General features: G+C 53.2%; 6 protein-coding genes across 6 annotated transcripts; 3 read left to right on the top strand and 3 right to left on the bottom strand.

Moving 5' to 3' along the window:
- Window positions 1-187: 187 nt before the first annotated feature.
- On the top strand, window positions 188-2,585 carry J4E93_001919 (uncharacterized protein; the record flags this gene model as incomplete). The annotated part of the gene is made up of 2 exons (XM_049339867.1): window positions 188-196; window positions 252-2,585. The coding sequence occupies 2 exons, from the start codon at window positions 188-190 to the stop codon at window positions 2,583-2,585; spliced, it is 2,343 nt and encodes a 780-aa protein (XP_049203824.1).
- Window positions 2,586-3,131: 546 nt separating this feature from the next.
- Window positions 3,132-3,992, top strand: J4E93_001918 (uncharacterized protein; the record flags this gene model as incomplete). Its single annotated transcript, XM_049339866.1, has 3 exons — window positions 3,132-3,679; window positions 3,769-3,797; window positions 3,862-3,992. 3 exons carry the CDS (start codon window positions 3,132-3,134, stop codon window positions 3,990-3,992), a joined length of 708 nt encoding a protein of 235 aa, XP_049203823.1.
- Window positions 3,993-4,321: 329 nt separating this feature from the next.
- Window positions 4,322-5,674, bottom strand: J4E93_001917 (uncharacterized protein; the record flags this gene model as incomplete). The annotated part of the gene is made up of 1 exon (XM_049339865.1): window positions 4,322-5,674. The coding sequence occupies one exon, from the start codon at window positions 5,672-5,674 to the stop codon at window positions 4,322-4,324; it is 1,353 nt and encodes a 450-aa protein (XP_049203822.1).
- Window positions 5,675-9,645: 3,971 nt separating this feature from the next.
- On the bottom strand, window positions 9,646-10,881 carry J4E93_001916 (uncharacterized protein; the record flags this gene model as incomplete). The annotated part of the gene is made up of 2 exons (XM_049339864.1): window positions 9,646-10,762; window positions 10,874-10,881. 2 exons carry the CDS (start codon window positions 10,879-10,881, stop codon window positions 9,646-9,648), a joined length of 1,125 nt encoding a protein of 374 aa, XP_049203821.1.
- Window positions 10,882-13,222: 2,341 nt separating this feature from the next.
- On the top strand, window positions 13,223-15,375 carry J4E93_001915 (uncharacterized protein; the record flags this gene model as incomplete). Its single annotated transcript, XM_049339863.1, has 2 exons — window positions 13,223-13,648; window positions 14,500-15,375. The coding sequence occupies 2 exons, from the start codon at window positions 13,223-13,225 to the stop codon at window positions 15,373-15,375; spliced, it is 1,302 nt and encodes a 433-aa protein (XP_049203820.1).
- Window positions 15,376-16,393: 1,018 nt separating this feature from the next.
- J4E93_001914 (uncharacterized protein) lies at window positions 16,394-18,273 on the bottom strand (the record flags this gene model as incomplete). The annotated part of the gene is made up of 2 exons (XM_049339862.1): window positions 16,394-17,200; window positions 17,284-18,273. 2 exons carry the CDS (start codon window positions 18,271-18,273, stop codon window positions 16,394-16,396), a joined length of 1,797 nt encoding a protein of 598 aa, XP_049203819.1.
- Between the last annotated feature and the right edge of the window lie 167 nt (window positions 18,274-18,440).

The following is an 18,440-nucleotide window of genomic DNA, read 5'->3' as shown; positions in this document are numbered from 1 at the left end:
GGGAGCCATCTCTAGCGGGGCGCAGGCTGAGTAAACATGTCGGCACGCATCTGGATTGGGCAGGGCTTAGCGCGTGGACCCTGGATTCAAGATGCGGCGAACTTTGCCTCGAGCGGCCAGAATGCATTGCTCGACAAGATCAAGGTCGGCGTTCGATGATGCTGAAGACGAGAGGCTTACCGTCAGTATGTGCATCGTGCCGACTAAACATTGCCATTTCACGAGCGCGTAGCGCAAGATTACCCTCTCAGACACGGCACGCGCCGCCGCCGCTACGCTTGGTCGCCCCGGAGCCTACAACGCCACGAAGAGCCTTCTCTACAGCCTTTGGAAGACGGCAATTGCAGCAACATGCCTCACGGGATACCGAAGGCTTGCCTCCCTCGGCAGCCGACGCGGTCAGCCACGAAGTCAACGCGCGGAGAGCAAGGCAGCAGTTCGGCGATACGTTGCCGCGGGACCACTTGACCGACGACGAGTACACAATATACAAGAGGCTGTATGGCCCAGCCGTCTTTGCAGATGCTGCCGAAGAGGCGGAACGCGTTGACGGTGCAGTTGACGACGAGATTGTCGAGCAGGAGGGGCCTGATGGTTCCATCGTCTTGCTCAGGAAGGGGGTGGACGGCCAACTCGAAGAGATTGAAGTCGCGGAAGAGGTCGATGCCGAAGACGAGGCAGCTGCTGAGCCGGACCAAGAGACAATGACACCCGCAGAATGGGAAGCGCGCAGGGAGGAAGAGGCGCAGGCATACCACGACGACATCTACGAGCAGAGTCGACTGCAACAAGAGGAAGCAGAGGCCTGGGAGGACGTAGATGAAGGGCAAGAGGAAGACGGCTTTATGCGCGCACATCCATTGACCATCGAGGGCCGCTTCAAGCCATCGCCTTCGACCGTCTTTCTGCCCAAGAACTCGCTCGTCGACCCTACCGCGCTGCTCCTGACGCGCGCCAACCACAAACACCTCGCCGAGTCTGCGAACCGTATCTTTGGCGGTCGTGGTTTGCCTCACTCCGCCAGCACGACCCCTGCACGCTTGGGCCACGAGCAGAAACCAATTCCGCTCCACCCTTCGCAGTCAGATATGGGCAACATCGAGGCTGATGTTTACATGGCTTCTGTACAGCCAGGCACATACGCAAGTGTCATGAGCGCCATGGTTGAAGTCCGTCGCCGATTAGGGTCAGGATGGCTGCGACACATGCTGCAGGACAAAAAGGGTGGTACCATACTAGACGCTGGCTCTGGTGGTGTCGGCGTGCTCGCATGGCACGAGATGCTAGAGGCCGAATGGCAACGTATGCACGAGGACTCGGGAAACACGTCGCTTGGTGCTACCCCGTTGGGAAAGGCGACTGTCTTGACCGCATCTGATGCACTGCGCCACCGTGCAAGCAAGTTGCTGGACAACACAACATTTATCCCGCGACTGCCAGAGACTGTGACAGCGGCCGACGATGCAAACACGCAGCAACCGCGCAAGTTCTATGACGTCATCATTGCGCCACATACACTTTGGCCCATCCGACAAGACTATCTTCGCAGAGAGCAAGTCGAAAAATACTGGTCTCTTCTGAACCCCAAGGGTGGTGTTCTCATCCTCATTGAGAAAGGCCTACCACGAGGCTTTGAAGTTGTAGCCGCTGCCCGTTCGTACCTTCTAAACAAACACATATCTTCTCCCGGCTCAGAAACTATCGAGACGCTACTCGAATCTCAGGTGTCAAAACCGGACGAAGAGACTAGATTCTCTGAGAAGGAGACGGGAATGATCGTTGCACCATGCACAAATCACAGCACGTGCCCGATGTATCAGTCTACAGGTGTGAGCCAAGGAAGGAAGGACTTTTGTTTCTTCAATCAGCGGTACATCCGCCCTCCATACCTTCAACGTATCTTGAATGCAAAAGACAAGAACCATGAGGATGTGCAGTTCAGCTACCTAGCCGTCCAGCGTGGACGCGACCAGCGCCTTCCACAATATGACATCCTCGGCAAAGGGTTCGTGCAAGGTGAAGCATCAACCGCCGCAGCTTTTGAAGGGCACGAATGGCGCCCATCATCAGACCCAGGAACCGAAGAGCCCGTCATGTCCTCATCTACCGACGTTAACCCACTCACCTTCCCACGTCTTGTGCTCCCCGCACTTAAGCGCAGAGGCCATATCATCTTAGATGTGTGCACACCTGCTGGCACGCTAGAGCGCTGGACCGTCCCACGCTCCTTCAGCAAGCAAGCTTACCGCGACGCGCGAAAAGTCCGCTGGGGCGACCTCTGGGCCCTCGGCGCAAAGACGCGGATACCACGCAACGTACGTCTAGGCCGGCCAAACGACGAATTCGACAAAAAGGGCAGGAAAGTCAAGAAGGCGAAGCAAGTCACTATCGAAATAGGTGTTGGTGAGAAAGATGGAAGGACCGTCGAGGAAGGCCCCGCAAAGGTGCTTGGCAAGGGAGGGAGGTTGTTGGTTGGTGACCGCGATGGACGGTATACTGCGGATCGGAAAATTCGGGGTAGCAAGGGAAGGAAAGGGAGGAAGCAGAGGGTTGAGCACGATGCTTATGACTTGGATGACGTATGAATGGTGACTATAGGTATGAGTGGTGTATTGTACGATATGGCCGATTCCGCGGATTCAGAGAATTGCCGCTCAGTTCAAGTTCTCTTCCATTTCGCTTCCTGCGCGGCACAGTTCCGTTGCATTTCAACCTACCAAACGGCCAAATATCCCGATTCGCCAAGTCATGTTGATTGGTAAGTCTTCGCTTGGCACCGATTACGTCCTGTTTGTAACTCTTCATGCACGTTCCCGACGTCCTCCTTCTGGATTCGTCCTCTTGGCTTCTCACTTACTCAACGACTGGCAAAGAGCGAGAATGTATGAAAGCAAAGTCCGGGGTGATTGTGCTGACATACAGGTATGCAGCACAGATTATAAATGCAACGGGACTCTGGAAGCTGGCGGATGGATGGGAGGCTGCCTGATTGTCCGTCCCACTGCATATAAGTATCAACGGAGGGCACATGCATCTTCAATAGGACCACCAACCGCTTCTGTATCTTGGCCCCATTTGTCTCTTGTCTCATCGTACCGCCTCACGCACCTGGGCAGCATCAATCCAACATCATGTCCATCAAACCCGTCGCCCTCATTCTCGGCGCAGGCCCCAATGTAGGCTTAGCCATAAGCACCTCATTCACCATCCTGAACTACCGCGTTGCAACTGCCTCCCGATCCGGCACGAACAGCATCAACCCCGACACGGGCATCCTCACCCTGAAAGCCGATTTCACGGCGCCAACATCCATTCCCAACCTCTTCTCGCTCGTGCTAAAAGAGTACGGCACATCGCCCAGCGTTGTGGTCTGGAACGCCGCCGCGCTGACGCCTCCCCCTGTGGAAGAGAGCGTGCTATCCATATCCCAGGAACAATTTGCCAAAGACCTGAATGTCAATACCGTGAGTCCGTATGTGGCAGCGCAGGAAGCGGTCAAGAGCTGGGAAAGCATGGGGGAGGAGCATGCAGGGGATAAGAAGACGTTTATCTACACTGGCAATACGCTGAATCAGACCATTGCGCCTGTCCCGCTGTTCTTGACACTGGGTGTGGGAAAGAGCGCGAGTGCGCATTGGGTTGGCATGGCAGATGCTTTGTACAAGGAGAAGGGGTATCGGTGAGTTGTTTTTTTCCCTCTACGCAACACTTCTCTTGCTGTCAACGTGTGGGTTGGACATGGGATGTTCTGCTAATATCGGGTTATAGGTTCTTCTATGCAGACCAACGACAGCATGGTAAGAAAATGACTATACAAACTGCATATGAGAGATACACTGACTTCATAACTTACATTTGCAGATGGTGCACCCATGCTAAACGGTGTAGATGGCCCTGCGCACGGCGCATTCTATGCGCAGTTGGTGCAGCAAGAAAGGGATGTACCGTGGTTAGCTACGTTTGTCAAGGACAAGGGCTATGTCAAGTTTTAGACGTGTCAGGATCGCGACTTTGCTTGAGAGGTGGAGCTATGGAAAGATTACATGCACGGGTCATTTCTATAGATGAATTTGATTAATGTCAGCATGGCCTATATACAGACGACCCGCTGCCGTCGACTACGACTGCTAGCCCAACGCAAACGCTCTCGTTATATGCCGTACAAAGTAAAATGGGTATATCCTCCTTCCGGCTTATGACACCAGTGCAAACGCTAAAAAGAAAAGTAGTGGTCCCTCTAAGCCGAGTGTAGGCTCGGTTGACGCCCAGTGATGCAGCAAGACATAAGAGAGTATGTGTAGATGTAATGTATGATGGATGCTCAGATCATCAAGCCGGCACCAATTGTGACGGCGCTCAGGCCTGTCTCGCGACTGTCCTCGCTCGTTCGTCGCTTTCCTAACGTCTTCAGTTGACGCGCGGTATCCATCTTTGTTTGCGACATGCCAGACGGCGATGGTGGGCCTGATGGGCCTGTAGCATCACTGTTTGACTTGGAGCGCATAGGGCCTAGGTCTTCGCCGAAAGTGATTGACGTGATGGAATCATCACTGACACCACGAATAGGCGAGCTGGGTCTCTCTGATGAGGCAGCAGCGGATTCAGTTTTGTCTGCGGTGGCTGTTGGTGAGCTGTGGATCGTTGTAAGCCTTGCAGAGCGTTTGGACCTCGCGAAACCATGTACGTCGTAACGGGGTGGGTGCGGGGTATAGTCGACGAGCATGTGCGCCTTGACGCTAATGCGGAAGCGTTGGCCTTTTCCAAAGACTACGTCGCTGACACGTGGAGAAGAAGCAAGCAACACTGGAGCGCAACGGCGGCGGTAACGCAGGGTCTGCGCAGGGCAAGGTCGGATCGCGGGTGCCGATTTGGAATCTGACGAGGAGTCACTCTCAGGACGCTCGTCATCACCTTGCTCGTAGTCGTGTGAAGAGATGGGTGCTAGCGATTCTCTCGCATGCCGCGTCGGGAAACGAACGTCTTCGGGGTCGAAGTCGTCGAATTCTAGGTCTGGCGCAGGTGCTGCGTGGCTGATGCCCGAGTCGCGGGTGCCAGCCAGATGTGGGTAAAGTTGGCGGATAATTTGCTCCTGTTGTGCAACGATGCGTCGGCCGGCTTCTAGACTTGTCAGACTCTCGAGGTTTCCTCCGAACTGCGCGTTGTCCAGAATGCGTTGACGCCTGCCCCTTCGAGGAAGACTTCTGTAGCGGGGCTCGCTGCGATCTTCTAGGGGTGCACTGATGTCGATGGCGGCGCAAAACAATTCCACCCAGTCGAGCATGCCTTGCTCGGTCGACGGACAGAGCAAGAACTGCTCAAACTCCAGGCGCAGGCGGATGGCATGTTCCCGTACAGGCTCGAAAAGCTGTGGATCCGTTTCGTACAGTTTAGGCCGAGCGACAGCGGGCACCAGGTGGGCGAAAGGAGACTTTGGTATCAGCAACGTCTTCTTGAAATCAGATGCCACGCCAACTTCAGCATGCTGCAAGGAATAGGTTCGCAACAAGCGACCTGGGCATGGCTCTTTGTTCTTGCTGAGGAGACGCGGGTACTTTATGCGGTGTATGCTCAACTGCGTGCCTCGAAGTATGGCGTAGACATCATGCCATTCTCGATGTCCCGAGACCTGGAATGGCGAGGATAGTTCCTGCTTGATGCCAACAAGTCCTTCCATCTCGACGGTGCAGGTGTAGGGCGGGGGTGACTGGATACTGCGCACCGCCTCTTTCTCTCTCCTTGTCCTTTCGTCTAGGACGCGACGGGTCTGAGGATCGGTTGCGCGAGCATACGAGGGCGGCGACCCGATGGGCAGTTGAGCGTGGGTGTGGTAGGTGTTGTGGTATCCATATGTTGACGTGGCCGGCGAAGGGTTTGTCGAGCGAGGCCGTGGTGCACGTGTTTGAGCCATGGCTTCAGTGGTCGAGTCTATGGAGCAGGGCGGTGCGTTGAAGAGTGGATGGCTGCAAGGCTGCAGGGCTCTTGGCCAAGGTCAGGGCACGACTTTAGTGTAGGTATCGGCGCTGTATTTGGAAGCGGCGTGTGGTGCCAAAGCAGCTCATGGACCTATCGAGGAGAAGGCGCCATGAACGGGTGGCTTGCGGTAGTGGTTTGACGATGGAATCCCCGGACTCGATGTGTCACAGTGATTTGTTCTCGTCAGGAAAAAGTAAGTCGAGCAAACGGACAAAGTCCAGTGTCGCTGTCGAGATGACGCCACAGGAGCTGCAGAAGCGAAAGAAGCGGTGGCAGGCGCGTTGGGTATATCTAAAAGCGACGACAGGGGTGGTCCTGCTGTGGAATGAAATGCGGACGGGGCGCGTCGTATGTGACCGAGGAAGATGCGACACCAGTCTGACGGAGAGATTGACAGCGCAGGGCAGTGCGAATGGAAGCTGACGGAGAAGAGGAGCATCACTTGTTGCTATCAGCTGCCCTGCAGTTGTTGGTGCCATGCAAGGATAACTCGTCAAGGCCTGAAGACGTTCCAGATGCCGCTAACAGGACCTAGAAACAGGCCCATCCGCCCCTTTGAGCCAAGTCGAGCCTGCACCTCTGCAAGCGATCCGTCGTCCGCCGCACTCCACTCCACCCTGCGTGCTTTTTGCTTCAGCTGGGAATCTCGCGCACCTCCCACCGAGCCTAGAATCACCACACCATCGCTTTTCTCGCTGCTCCCACACCACGCTGACAGTCTCGGCTCCACCACCATGACACGCCCCGCGCCCTGCTAACGCAAACCGCGCCACTTTAGCTGAGTCAGGCCTCGCCCTAGGTCGACGTTGTCTTGGCTTCGACACATGACGGCTTCTTGCCCTAGGCATGCCGAAGTCATCAGCTAATTGCAATCCCACGGCTCGGGTTCGCGGTACGCTGGCGCAGGCGGCACGCGTTCGCCGCTTGTCTTTGTCCTCCGTACCTCGGACACGCTCGCCTTGTGGCCTATACTGACCGACACACGCAGGTCGCACCCTCCTGTCCGATTCCAGGTATCGCCAACACCTTCTCCCTGCTCGACTATCTTCCTTTCTTCTTTGCCGCTCCTTTTCGAACACCATCTTTTTGTCTTTCCACGTCATCTTTCCGTCACTTTCGCGTCACCTGTGAGGCAATCCTGCTTGCGCCGCGCCAGACATTTCGATAAACAATTTCCGTGGTACGGTTTGCGTACGGTGAAGAGCCAGATGACTATCGCAATCTCACATTAGCCCTAGGATAATCATACATCGCACAGCGGATATCTGCAGTGCTGCACTCTATCCGGCATATTCGTGGCAACCGGCACCTTTGTCTCGACAGCTTCGTCTAGTATCCCGGTCTTGATCTGAATCCTATGATCCTCTCTATACCGTCATCATCCATCACCTTAAATTTCGCTGATGCCTCCGTGGCTGGTTACTCTATTCTTCAATAGCAGATCGAGAGCTACATTTGAGTAGGTCTGTCACCGAGGTAGTGCTCCAAAGAGCGCTGACTAGTTTTTGCACGAGGCAAGTTAAGATGAACCCATTGTAAAACACAGCCACTCGTAAACCCTTCAGCCACGCATTCAGCCGCATCATAACGAAGGAAAGGAGTCAAGCAGAGCAGAAAAATGATTCGCCTCTGATTTGCTTCACGTAGGGTTTGGCGCAGATCTATCTTGAGTGTAGCATGGCGGTACCAAATTTCTACTTGATGTAGAGCATCGTGGACTGTACCCATCTACGCAGCGATCTTGATAACAGCCCGTCCAGCAAGCTTCCGTGCATTCATGTCTGCACAGAACCGATCAATATCCTCCAAACCACCATGAATCAGAATCGGATGTACGAGTCCTCGCGAAGTAAAGTCGAGTGCCTACCCGCCCAGTTAGTAGCAGTCTCCCTACCTAGCTCGCGAGAATAACACTCACCTCCTCAACGTCCTTTAGCGTTCCTGTCACGCTTCCCACAACATTCAATCTCTTGAGGCACATCAGGATTGGACTAGCTCCCGCAATGATCGACGAATCTTTCGGTAGACCTACACACACCATCGTGCCGTTGGGTCTCAGCAAGTTTGGCGCTTGTTCGTAGCCTGCTTTCGTTGCTGCGAAAACGATCACGCCATGGGCGCCATAAGTAGTAATCTTCATGATCTCGGAAGTGATGTCCGAGCATGTAGTGAAGTCGATAAACCTCTCGGCACCAAGAGAGAGGCACAGATTGCGTTTGGCGGCGCCGCCGTCGATGGCAATAACGCGCATACCCATATGGCGAGCGTACTGAACACCAAAATGACCAAGGCCTGGGTGGTATCAGTATCATCTTATATGCCGGTTTCAATTTCATCGCTGCGAAAGACGGAAGAGGACACAAAAGCGCTATGCGCATACTCACCACCACCCGCTCCCGGAATGACAATCCACTGCCCGGGGAGTACTTTACTTCTCTTGCAAGCCACATACGCTGTAACACCACCACACATGATCGGGCCCGCCTCCTCATCTTTGACACCATCAGGCAATCTCGTCGCATATCTCGCATCCGTTAAGCAATACTCCTGGAACGTTCCCGCAACAGTAAATCCACTGTTCAGCTGCTTCGGGCAATGACATTCGTCTTGGCCATTAGTACAAAACTCGCATCGTCGGCATACAGACGCAATCCATTTGATACCAGCGCGATTACCAATCTGCCAGAGATCCTGCACGTTTGCGCCAACGGCTACAACGATGCCAGCGCCCTCATGGCCTACAATGCCTTTGGTACATTCGGCCATCTTGAAGTCCCACTCATCATGGAGCAGGGATTTGTCCGAGGCACAGAGGCCACTGTAGTTTATCTTGACGAGAATCTGGTCAGGAGCTGGTTCTGGGACAGGAATCTCCTTGATGGTAATCGTAGCGTTGTCGCCGGTGCCTTGTTTGATGGCCGCCTTTTGTGTTTTGGGGAGTTGCATAATGTTACTGTATTCGGGACGATGTGAAGAAAGGGACTATGGCTGATTGAGGAACATCGAGTCACTCCGAATACACCTATATATGTATCAACACGGACACCCGGCACCCACTGTCCTATGTGCGGGGGTCCAACTTAACGGACCTTGTTCTTGGCCTTTGTACGGATAGTCGAAGGTTACTGATCGGGGTCGCAAAAGCATGAGCAGTCCGAATTCGGTACACAGATAATCCCTCTACCATTGTCAAGACGTTGCGTTCATAATCTACCGTGCATCGTCACCAAAGCCCTCGTGATCCTACGGCACTGCAACTCGGGAGACCAGATCGGATAAAGCACGTTCGTGTCAAGGTCTGCGGGGAGTATCCGCTGTGTATACGAACCGAGGATGAGGGGCACGCGAGACGGTGGACGTGCGGAGACGACTAACGATTAGCGTGCAAGGCGGGGTACAGACATGAGGTAGATTGGACATGTGCGAGCCGTTTGTGACAGAGTTGAAAGATTCGGGAAAACTAAGAGGAGAGAATTATTGGGTTGTTGTTGTTGCTGCTCTCATGCTGCAATACTTGGTGTCTACGAGGGGTTGAACCTCAGCTCGGGACGCCCCATGGCGCATTATACTCATGCAGCCTTCTTTCAAGGCTATACCGAAATTTGTACGCCGACCAGTGCAGTTATCCTCTGAACCCAGAACGCCGTGCCAAATTCAATGCTCCCATTCTTCTTACCATGCCGTGATATCGTCGACCTCAGCCTCACCAAACGTGCTGCTTTTGGTGGCGACCATACCAGAATCGCTTGTTGCGGTCTCTACGTTTGGTGTTCTATTCATGATCTCTGGAAGCTCGGTCTCGAGGAAGCCTAGTAAGTGTTTGTTTACCTGCTCAAATTCGAGGAGGAAGGCGTCGTGACCATCTGGAGAATCGATCGTCTTAAGTGTAGCCTTGGGAATACAAGCGGCCAATTCCTTCTGTTCGGCAAATGTGAAGAGACCGTCCGACTGTATACCTAGTACCAGTGTAGGCTGTTCAATCAAGGAAAGCGCATAATGAAGGGCCGATACTGGATCTAGTGTGTCGGGTGTCTCGCCTTCAGGATAGCGGTAGCGGGATACATCATGCGTATCCAGCTTTCTTGTGATTGCGATGTAACAATTAGCGTCAAAACGCTTGATGAACTTGTCGGCCTGGTAACGGAGGTAGGACTGTGCTGAGAAGTAGTGCGGCGCAAGAGGCTTCGATGAGCGCGGGAATTGACTGTTGCTACTTGTCGAGCTTGACCTTTCGAGGTTCGGAGTGGCTGGGTCCGATGCATCATGGAACTCGAGGTCGGCATGTGCGGCTGCAGAACCGGGTATGGCGGTACTGCTGTTTGTCCGTGACATCAGACGCGGCGAGCCAGCGTTCTTGTGACCGTGGTTGTGTATCGCCCAGTGTTCATGGGAGGGATTGGACGGAGTGGTCGGTCGCGGTACAGTATTGATGCTCTGTTTCTTGGATAGGTCTGGTGTATTGCGCCCAAATCTTGATTCGAACGAGTCGCGGCTTCTGTAAGTCAGTAAAGCAGACATGCGTGCGGCTCCAAGCCCGGTCGATGGAGGATCTTCATATGCGTAATAGCCGTCGTCGTATTTGGGGTCACTGTAGATACTTTGCCGTTGCGCTTCGCCCCAGCTGATGCCCCATGCGCTGTAGCGAGCGGAAGTGGCTATCGGGATGATGGTCTTGACGTAGTCTTTTCCGAAGTAGGCAAACTCGAGGACAAGCATACCGCCCATGGATCCTCCAATGACGGCAGCGACCTGCTTCACACCAAGATCATCCAAAAGGAGCTTGAAGACACTGTGCCCGTTAGCGGCTTCCAAGTACGAATTCCAGATTTCGCTCGACTAACTTGACATCGTCTCTTACAGTTGTCAGTGGAAACTCGGGTCCGTACGGACCCAGCGAGACGTCGCCATCTTTTGCTGTGACCGGGCTTGCGCTCCCGTAAGGACTGCCGAGACTGTTCATACAGACGACGAAGAAGCGCGATATATCAAAAGCCTTCCCAGGCCCACCTAGCAACGGTCCCCACCAGTCTCCCACGTCAGCGCTTCCGGTGAGCGCATGGCATATCACCATGGCATTGTCTCCGCTGGGCGCGAGGGTACCGTAGGTCTTGTAGGCAACGCTGACATTGTGTAACACGACGCCGGATTCGAGCGTGACCCGCGGGATGACGGCAAAGGTCTGGTCGGGGATAAGTTTGGCGAACGGATTCTCGGGCTGCGACGACACCGTCCCTACCGCATGTCAGTTTGGATCATGCACCGCCAGAACGCGTCAAGAAAACCCGTCTGGATTCTTCAACATTCCGCATAGCAAATTACAGCAACCAGCCGTTCTTGCTTTGCCTGTCCGAAATGCTTGCGACGGCAAGAAAAGTTCAAAATGCACCTACTGTACTTCGTCGATCCATTGGCAGATCCATAGGTATCCATAGTCGCGATGTCGTACGTGTAGTCGTAGGGAAGAGTGGAGCCTGCGTTGCAGGAAGTCTGGCGTATCGATCACATTGTGGGGAGTCATCACATTGGTGTCGAGTGCTGCTTGCAGACGCCCGCTAGACGAGGCTCGCCAAGACAATGACGTGCTTTTGGGATTTGCCTGGCCCGTATGATGCCCTCGATCTGTCAAACATCAACCATCACCCTTTGCCTAGATTGGTTTTTTGAAGTGTCTGCCCAAGCCTTGATACTCTTGACACTGCTTCCAAAGTTCCCCGCAATGCCCGAGACAAGACTCGAGGCTTCCCTCCGAGTGTTGCCTGTCCGCCATTGTCCAGGATTGTTTTCACCTACTTGGCGACATAATCACTGCTTTGTGCAAAATGGCGTTACCATACGATTTCTCCCATGAGGTTGTGCAACAACACGAAGACTGTCGCCAAACCCTCGAGTGCAATCAAGAGACAGAGTCACCGGCTGCCCGCAGGTGTTTCAAGTTAGATGATTGGACAACAACAGAAAAGTTGAGCTCTCCCGACTTTGATTGCGATGGTCATGGGCAAATTGCAGGTTGTTGTCTGGCTTTTATAGTACACAGAAATATATTGTTGGCCCAAATACGACTTGTCATCGTCGAATTAATGCATCAACCGACTGGCGCAAAGCGTACTCTGACCAGTCAACGGCTGCAAATGGAAACCAAGCTCAGCGTGCACTATATAGAATTCCTGCGATGGGAGCGAAATGGAGGCATCTAAAACAACAAGGACGGACGCAATCACGGCTATGTAGCACGCACCTCTCGCTAACGGACGCCACACGTGGCTTGCGCGTGACACTAGCTCTCTCTGCCCACCCAAACGCGTCCGCATCCAACATCAACCATTATTACTGACATGCGATGCGACGGGTAGTAGTAACAGGCTTAGGGCTTGTAACCCCTCTTGGACTAGGTGACACGACGTCCACCTTGCTTTGATCCCATTTCTCCTAACGCGGATAGGTGTTCGACGAACCTGGAAGCGTCTGATCGATAGCCAGTGTGGCATCGTTTCCATCAAAGACAGAAGCCCTGAATTCGCGCTGCTACCGAGCCAAGTCGCTGGTCTGGTTCCTCAGGGTAGCAAAACCGATGGCAAATGGAATACAAAGGAGCATCTAAGCCACAGCGTATGTACCGCCACCCAACGTTCTTGTCTTTGACAATGTTAATTTCGTCACAGGATGAACGCCGTATGGCACGCTTCGCACAGTATGCCATGGTGGCGTCCGAGGAAGCTCTCAATGATGCGGGATGGTTTTCGAAGGAAGAGGCCGATCTTGAAGTCACGGTACGGAGGCTCAGCATCCGCCCAGCCTGCATCTTGCTCACCCCGAGATAGGGAGTATACATGGGATCTGGTATCGGCAGTTTAGATGATGTGTATGATACCACAATTGCTTATGAGAAAGGCGTGGGTTGTCTCAGCTATCGATCGTAACTGTCAACTGATTATGCTAGGGTTACCGGAAGGTGTCCCCGCTCTTTGTTCCACGACTGTTGATCAACCTAGCTGCAGGTCACATATCGATGCGTTATGGGTTCAAGGTGGCTATAACTTGCTGGCTATGTTTGTTGATGCTGAGCCATGATAGGGACCGAACCATGCGGCAACAACAGCATGTACGACCGGAGCACATAGCATCGGAGACGCGTCACGTTTGATTCAGTTCGGAGATGCAGATGTTATGATAGCCGGCGGAGCTGAATCATGCATTCATCCTCTCGCCATATCAGGCTTTGCTAGGGCTAGAAGCCTGGCTACTGAGTTCAATGAACGGCCCATGGAGTCAAGTCGACCATTCGACCGAGAACGGGATGGTTTTGTCATTGGAGAAGGAGCCGGAGTTGTGGTTCTCGAGGTACGCGATCGCTGTGTGCAAGGTTGTCGTACCTGTCGTATCTAATCAGGTGCAGGAACTCGAGCACGCAAGGAAGCGAGGTGCGAACATCTATGCTGAAGTCGCCGGCTACGGACTGTCCAGCGACGCACACCACATGACGGCACCTCGCGAAGATGGCCAAGGCCCACGTCTCGCAATGAAGCATGCACTACGACATGCCGGCCTCAAGCCAAGCGCTGTCGACTACGTGAACGCCCATGCGACGAGCACCCCACTAGGTGATGCTGCGGAGAACCGAGCCATCAAAGAGCTTCTGCTTGGCGAAGACGGAAAGGATAGAGCTTGTGAAATCAATGTGAGCAGTACAAAAGGTGCGGTCGGGCATCTTCTGGGTGCTGCAGGGAGCGTGGAGACAATTTTCACGATTCTTGGGATGCATCACGTAAGTCAGATGTGGTTCTTGCCATAGCCTACATGTTGACGATGACCAGAACATCCTACCTCCGACTCTCAATCTTGAGAATCCAGGAGATCCGGCGGTTGACTTTAACTGCAACTACGTCGCCAATGCTGCTCAACAGCACAGAGTCAATGTGGCTCTCTCGAATAGCTTCGGTTTTGGTGGCACCAACGCATGTCTATGCTTCCGCAAAATCTGAGAGTCGACGATAATTCACCATATACAATACGAGCTTCTGATCGTCAAAACTTGATGCCGAGGTTTCGTGGATTCGCGACTATTAGTACACCATGATGCTAATTACCCCGCCAGAGGGTCACGATAACAGCTGCTAGCCCCACTTGGCGTCATTTGCATCCCACGGTGCTCTGCGATACTTACCTTCCAAGCTTCATTATAGGTACCTCTCTAAACTTCTTTCTCTTTCTATCACACTTCGATCGCAATTTCTCGTGTCCTTTGTTACGCGCGAGGGCGAATTCTGGTAGAATGCCAACCTCCCGCCCCTCATCTGTAGTGGGTAGCGATGCAGGGAGCAAATTATCATTCTTTCGCAATGCATCCAACAAAGCATCTGCATATCATGCGCAGACACCCTACCTCAGAAGGCTCCCATTCGCGGCAATCGCAATCATCATAACCCTCGTCGCTGTAAACCTCCTTGTTTGGGCGGCAGTTGGTATAGTCTTAGTAAGTAAAGAAGGTGAAACCGAATGGCGTTGATCTCATATGCTAAACGTCGGCAGCACTGGCATACGCCACTGATCTCGACAGCAATCCTCTCATACACTCTGGGCTTGCGCCATGCCCTGGATGCAGATCATATTTCGGCGATCGATCTCATGACTCGCCGTCTGGTTGCTGCAGGCCAGCGGCCAGTGACGGTTGGAATGTTCTTCAGTCTCGGACATTCTACCATCGTCATCATCACGTCGCTCATCGTTGCAGGAACTGCAGCGGCGGTGTCAGACAAGTTTGACAATTTCGAGCGTGTCGGTGGCATTATCGGCACTTCAGTCTCTGCTGCTTTCTTGTTGCTCCTTGGTCTTATGAACATCTACATTCTGTACAAGCTCATAGTACAGATGCGAAAGATGGTTTCGAGCGACCCTGGTAGTGAGCACGAACAGTTCAAGATACAGGGCGGCGGTTGCCTCTTCCCGATATTGCAGAAGCTCTTCAAGTTGGTCGACCGACCCTGGAAGATGTATCCTCTGGGTGTACTTTTCGGGCTAGGTTTCGACACTTCTTCCGAGATCGCTATCCTAGGAATAAGTTCGATTCAAGCCACGAAGGGGACATCAATTTGGCTGATCTTGATCTTTCCACTGCTCTTCACAGCAGGCATGTGCCTTCTCGATACCACCGATGGTGCGCTGATGATGAGTCTGTACACAAGCACGCAACTTGCGCGCGACCCGATCGCCATTTGCTACTACAGCATTGTGCTAACAGTCATTACCGTGGTTGTCGCGACCATCATCGGGACAGTGCAGTTCCTCAATCTGGTGCTCAACGTTGCCGAGCCGCATGGCAAGTTTTGGGAAGGCGTCGAAAAGCTGGGCGATGCTTGGGATATAGTTGGTGAGTTGATTGATCGCACTAAAAGAATTCGACACTAACAGGATGCAGGCGGAGCTATATGCGGTACATTCATCGTTTTCGGTGGTCTCAGTGTTCTGCTGTACAAGCCTTGGAGACGTCGCATCGATAGGAAAAGAGTCAACAATGCGCACTTTGAGCCATTACCCCAGGAAAATGATGTGCCCGGCTCCGACGAAGAGCACAACCGAGGGGTCGTCCCATCGAGTACGACACAGGCAAAAGCGGTGGAGGTGAACATCGAGCCAGTAGAAGCCATAGGCGCTGGTCCTGCACGTTGTTGAAAACTTTGTGTCAACAGCACCAGACGTCGACCCTTCAATTTAATATTACCTGACAACCTGTCTATAGCCTTTACCTCTTCCGATCCCGAGACCATTGTCCGTCAAACTACGGACTCATACATGTCGAGTCGAGCATTCTCCCTGCGGAATCTTTCGAATACGCTATGACGTCCTGAAGAGCATACGAGACCGCTGCAGAGATCTGTTGGAGCTGGCCGTTCGAAGTGATGGTGTATGAGTAGTCTGTCAGAGTCATATGCATCGATTGAAAAAGGCAAATCGTGTATATCTGAGGAGGTGCGATCTTTTGGACCGAAAGTCGGGTTCGTGTACGGTAGAAGCAGACTGTATATGGGTGATGACATGGGCGGGCGTTGAAATGAGCGGCAAATGCCGAACCTGTGTGTCTATGATGAAAAGGCGTGTTTGGTGACCTGCAACTTGATTGGGTCTGAGTGATTGTGGATGATGGCGCTGCTGGATTGGGACCGAAGGAATGTCGCAGGAGGCTGTCCATGCTTTACAAGAAGAGGGGAAGACATTGAAGAACTCTTTGTTACGCACTCAAACCACTGTCTCTTATGATGAATGACCATGATGGGCACAGAGTCGAGTTGCGCATTAGAGACAACACATGTTTGTCTTTCTACTACCGCTCACGGCGTAACTTCAGCTCTTCAAGATTGTACACAACCATGAGAACCTTGGTGCCAACTTCACCTTTTATTAGCTTGGAGTCAAGCTTGCGCGGCTTTCAAACCTCCCACTCTGCGATCTTCAGGACAGCTTCTTGAGTGCCAAACACACGCAATGTATTGCCAAACTCGTTCCAAAACTTTGAATCAAAGGCTGGGATGAGCTCCATTGGCTGTCGCTTAACCTGCTCCAACGGCACCCATCCCGTCTTATCTTGGACGTAGACGTCATTTTCCCATGACCCGGCGACGTCTTGAACCTGTTCGTCCCATTTTGCAAGTTCACTATCTTCAGGAAGCTTAACCTCTCCGTCATCTTCAGTCGAGGAAGATTCGGCGTCAGGGCTCAGAGCTTTGAGCGTGTCGAATAGGTTCTTAGTTTCGAATTGTTGTTGTCTTGCCTCCTTTTTCCTAGCCTTGGCCCTTTGTTTCTTTGTTTTCTTGGGTTGAGGCTGCTCCACTGGGGGCAGGGGAACGGGCAGGTCGACCTTCTCGCGTCCATCTTTTAGAAAATCCTGAACATCTTCCGCCAACACTCCTTTCGCTTTGTCACTGGGACGGTTGGGCAATGGCGCCGGAACCTGTTCTCCTCGCTCCGCACCAAGCTTGGCGGCGAGCCTGATCATGATGGTGGCAGTAAGGAGGCTGTCATAGCCTGCTTCGTGGAAGGCCTCGGTCTCTTGGTACTTCGGATGGTCGGCATGCGTGACGATGTGGGGCAACGGCTGCAGACTTGAATTCTCAGCAATATCCTGTAGTGTAGGGGAGGCGTTGAGGTCGCCTTCAGCATGAGTCGCTAGATATTTAGTGTCGATGATGTTGGGGAACAGCTCATGGATGGCATCCTGGAAGCCTTGCAACGTATCCTGTACGGAGTTAGCGCGTCGTCCAAATGAGGAGATGTTGCACGTGCAGGCAGTTGGCCGACAAAAGTACGATAAAAGTAGACAATGTCAGTGAACATGTTGTGGCCGACTAGCACGGGCTGCTTGATCTTGAGTCTTTCTATGGCTCTGTCGTAGCGATCTCTTATATCATATGCGTCGGCAGTGACAATCGTGCCAGTAGTGCGTGCGACATAGAGTGGATCCGCGCGATTGATGTCGCCGCCCTTGACTAAAGCCTCAAAGATCCAGCGGAAGCCGGTTTGTCGGACAATGGATTCTTTGACGCGGTTCTTGATCCTGCGCATGTTGTCGGCCTCACGCACAGGGTCTAGATGAAGGATACGAATACACTCTCCGCGTCCTATGGACACCAACTCTGGGAACTCTGCGCGCACGAGCTGATGCACGAGACGCTTCTCGAATCGCGTGATGACGGGTATTACGGGCGGAGTGGAAAGCCCTGTATGAGTTGTAATGTCCAAGGACGACGAAGTGCTAGATTTCCATTTCTCAATGGCTTGCCTCACCCTGCGCATAAAGTCGAGCGACTCGACATCTGCCGAGTTAAGTTGCAGATCGGGTATGGGATTCTTGTTCTCGAGTCGATCCCAGGCCATGCGCTTTGCTCGCTCTGCTTCCTCGCGGGATAAGTACTGTACGCCTGTGGCAAATGGAGCCCCCAGGTCGAAACCATTGTTGAGGAGGAAGGTACACGCGCCGCTCTGAAACTTGATCTCACGCTCAAAGTCGATGCGCTCGTCAAAAAGCGGGCTGATGTTGATGTTGTAAGGCCTCAAGACATAGGTATTGGCAAGGTAGTCGAAGCGCGCGCAAGTGATACCTATCTGTAGGATCTGATAGCGGTCGGCGCCCATTTTGGTCTCGGCATAGCGCTCCTCCATGGTGAAGCGCGCCGGGCCATGTGCAGGTTTGTCTTGGATGCGCGATGGAATGCCGGACAGTTCGAGATCAAAAGACACAAAGTCGGCCTCGGATATGTGGATGAAGATGGCCAGCAAGTGGTGCGGGAAGGTAGCTGCGTCGACGTCCATGTTGGCGAGACGCGTAAAAATAAGCAAGGCGCACTTCCAAACGTCGTTGGCAATCGGAGGAAATGGGGCAGGCGCTGTGTAGAGCTATGTTGGCTGGGTGCGGAGGTCTCTCTGGTCAGTGTTGTTGAAGTTAGCAGCGATGGATCAAGCGACAAAGCCCGTGTCTA

The sequence above is a fragment of the Alternaria ventricosa genome (genome assembly GCF_023758065.1).
Source record: "Alternaria ventricosa strain BMP 2768 chromosome Unknown scaffold_2, whole genome shotgun sequence".
Taxonomy (NCBI): Eukaryota; Fungi; Ascomycota; class Dothideomycetes; order Pleosporales; family Pleosporaceae; genus Alternaria; species Alternaria ventricosa.
This window is presented reverse-complemented; position numbering and strand designations above follow the sequence as displayed.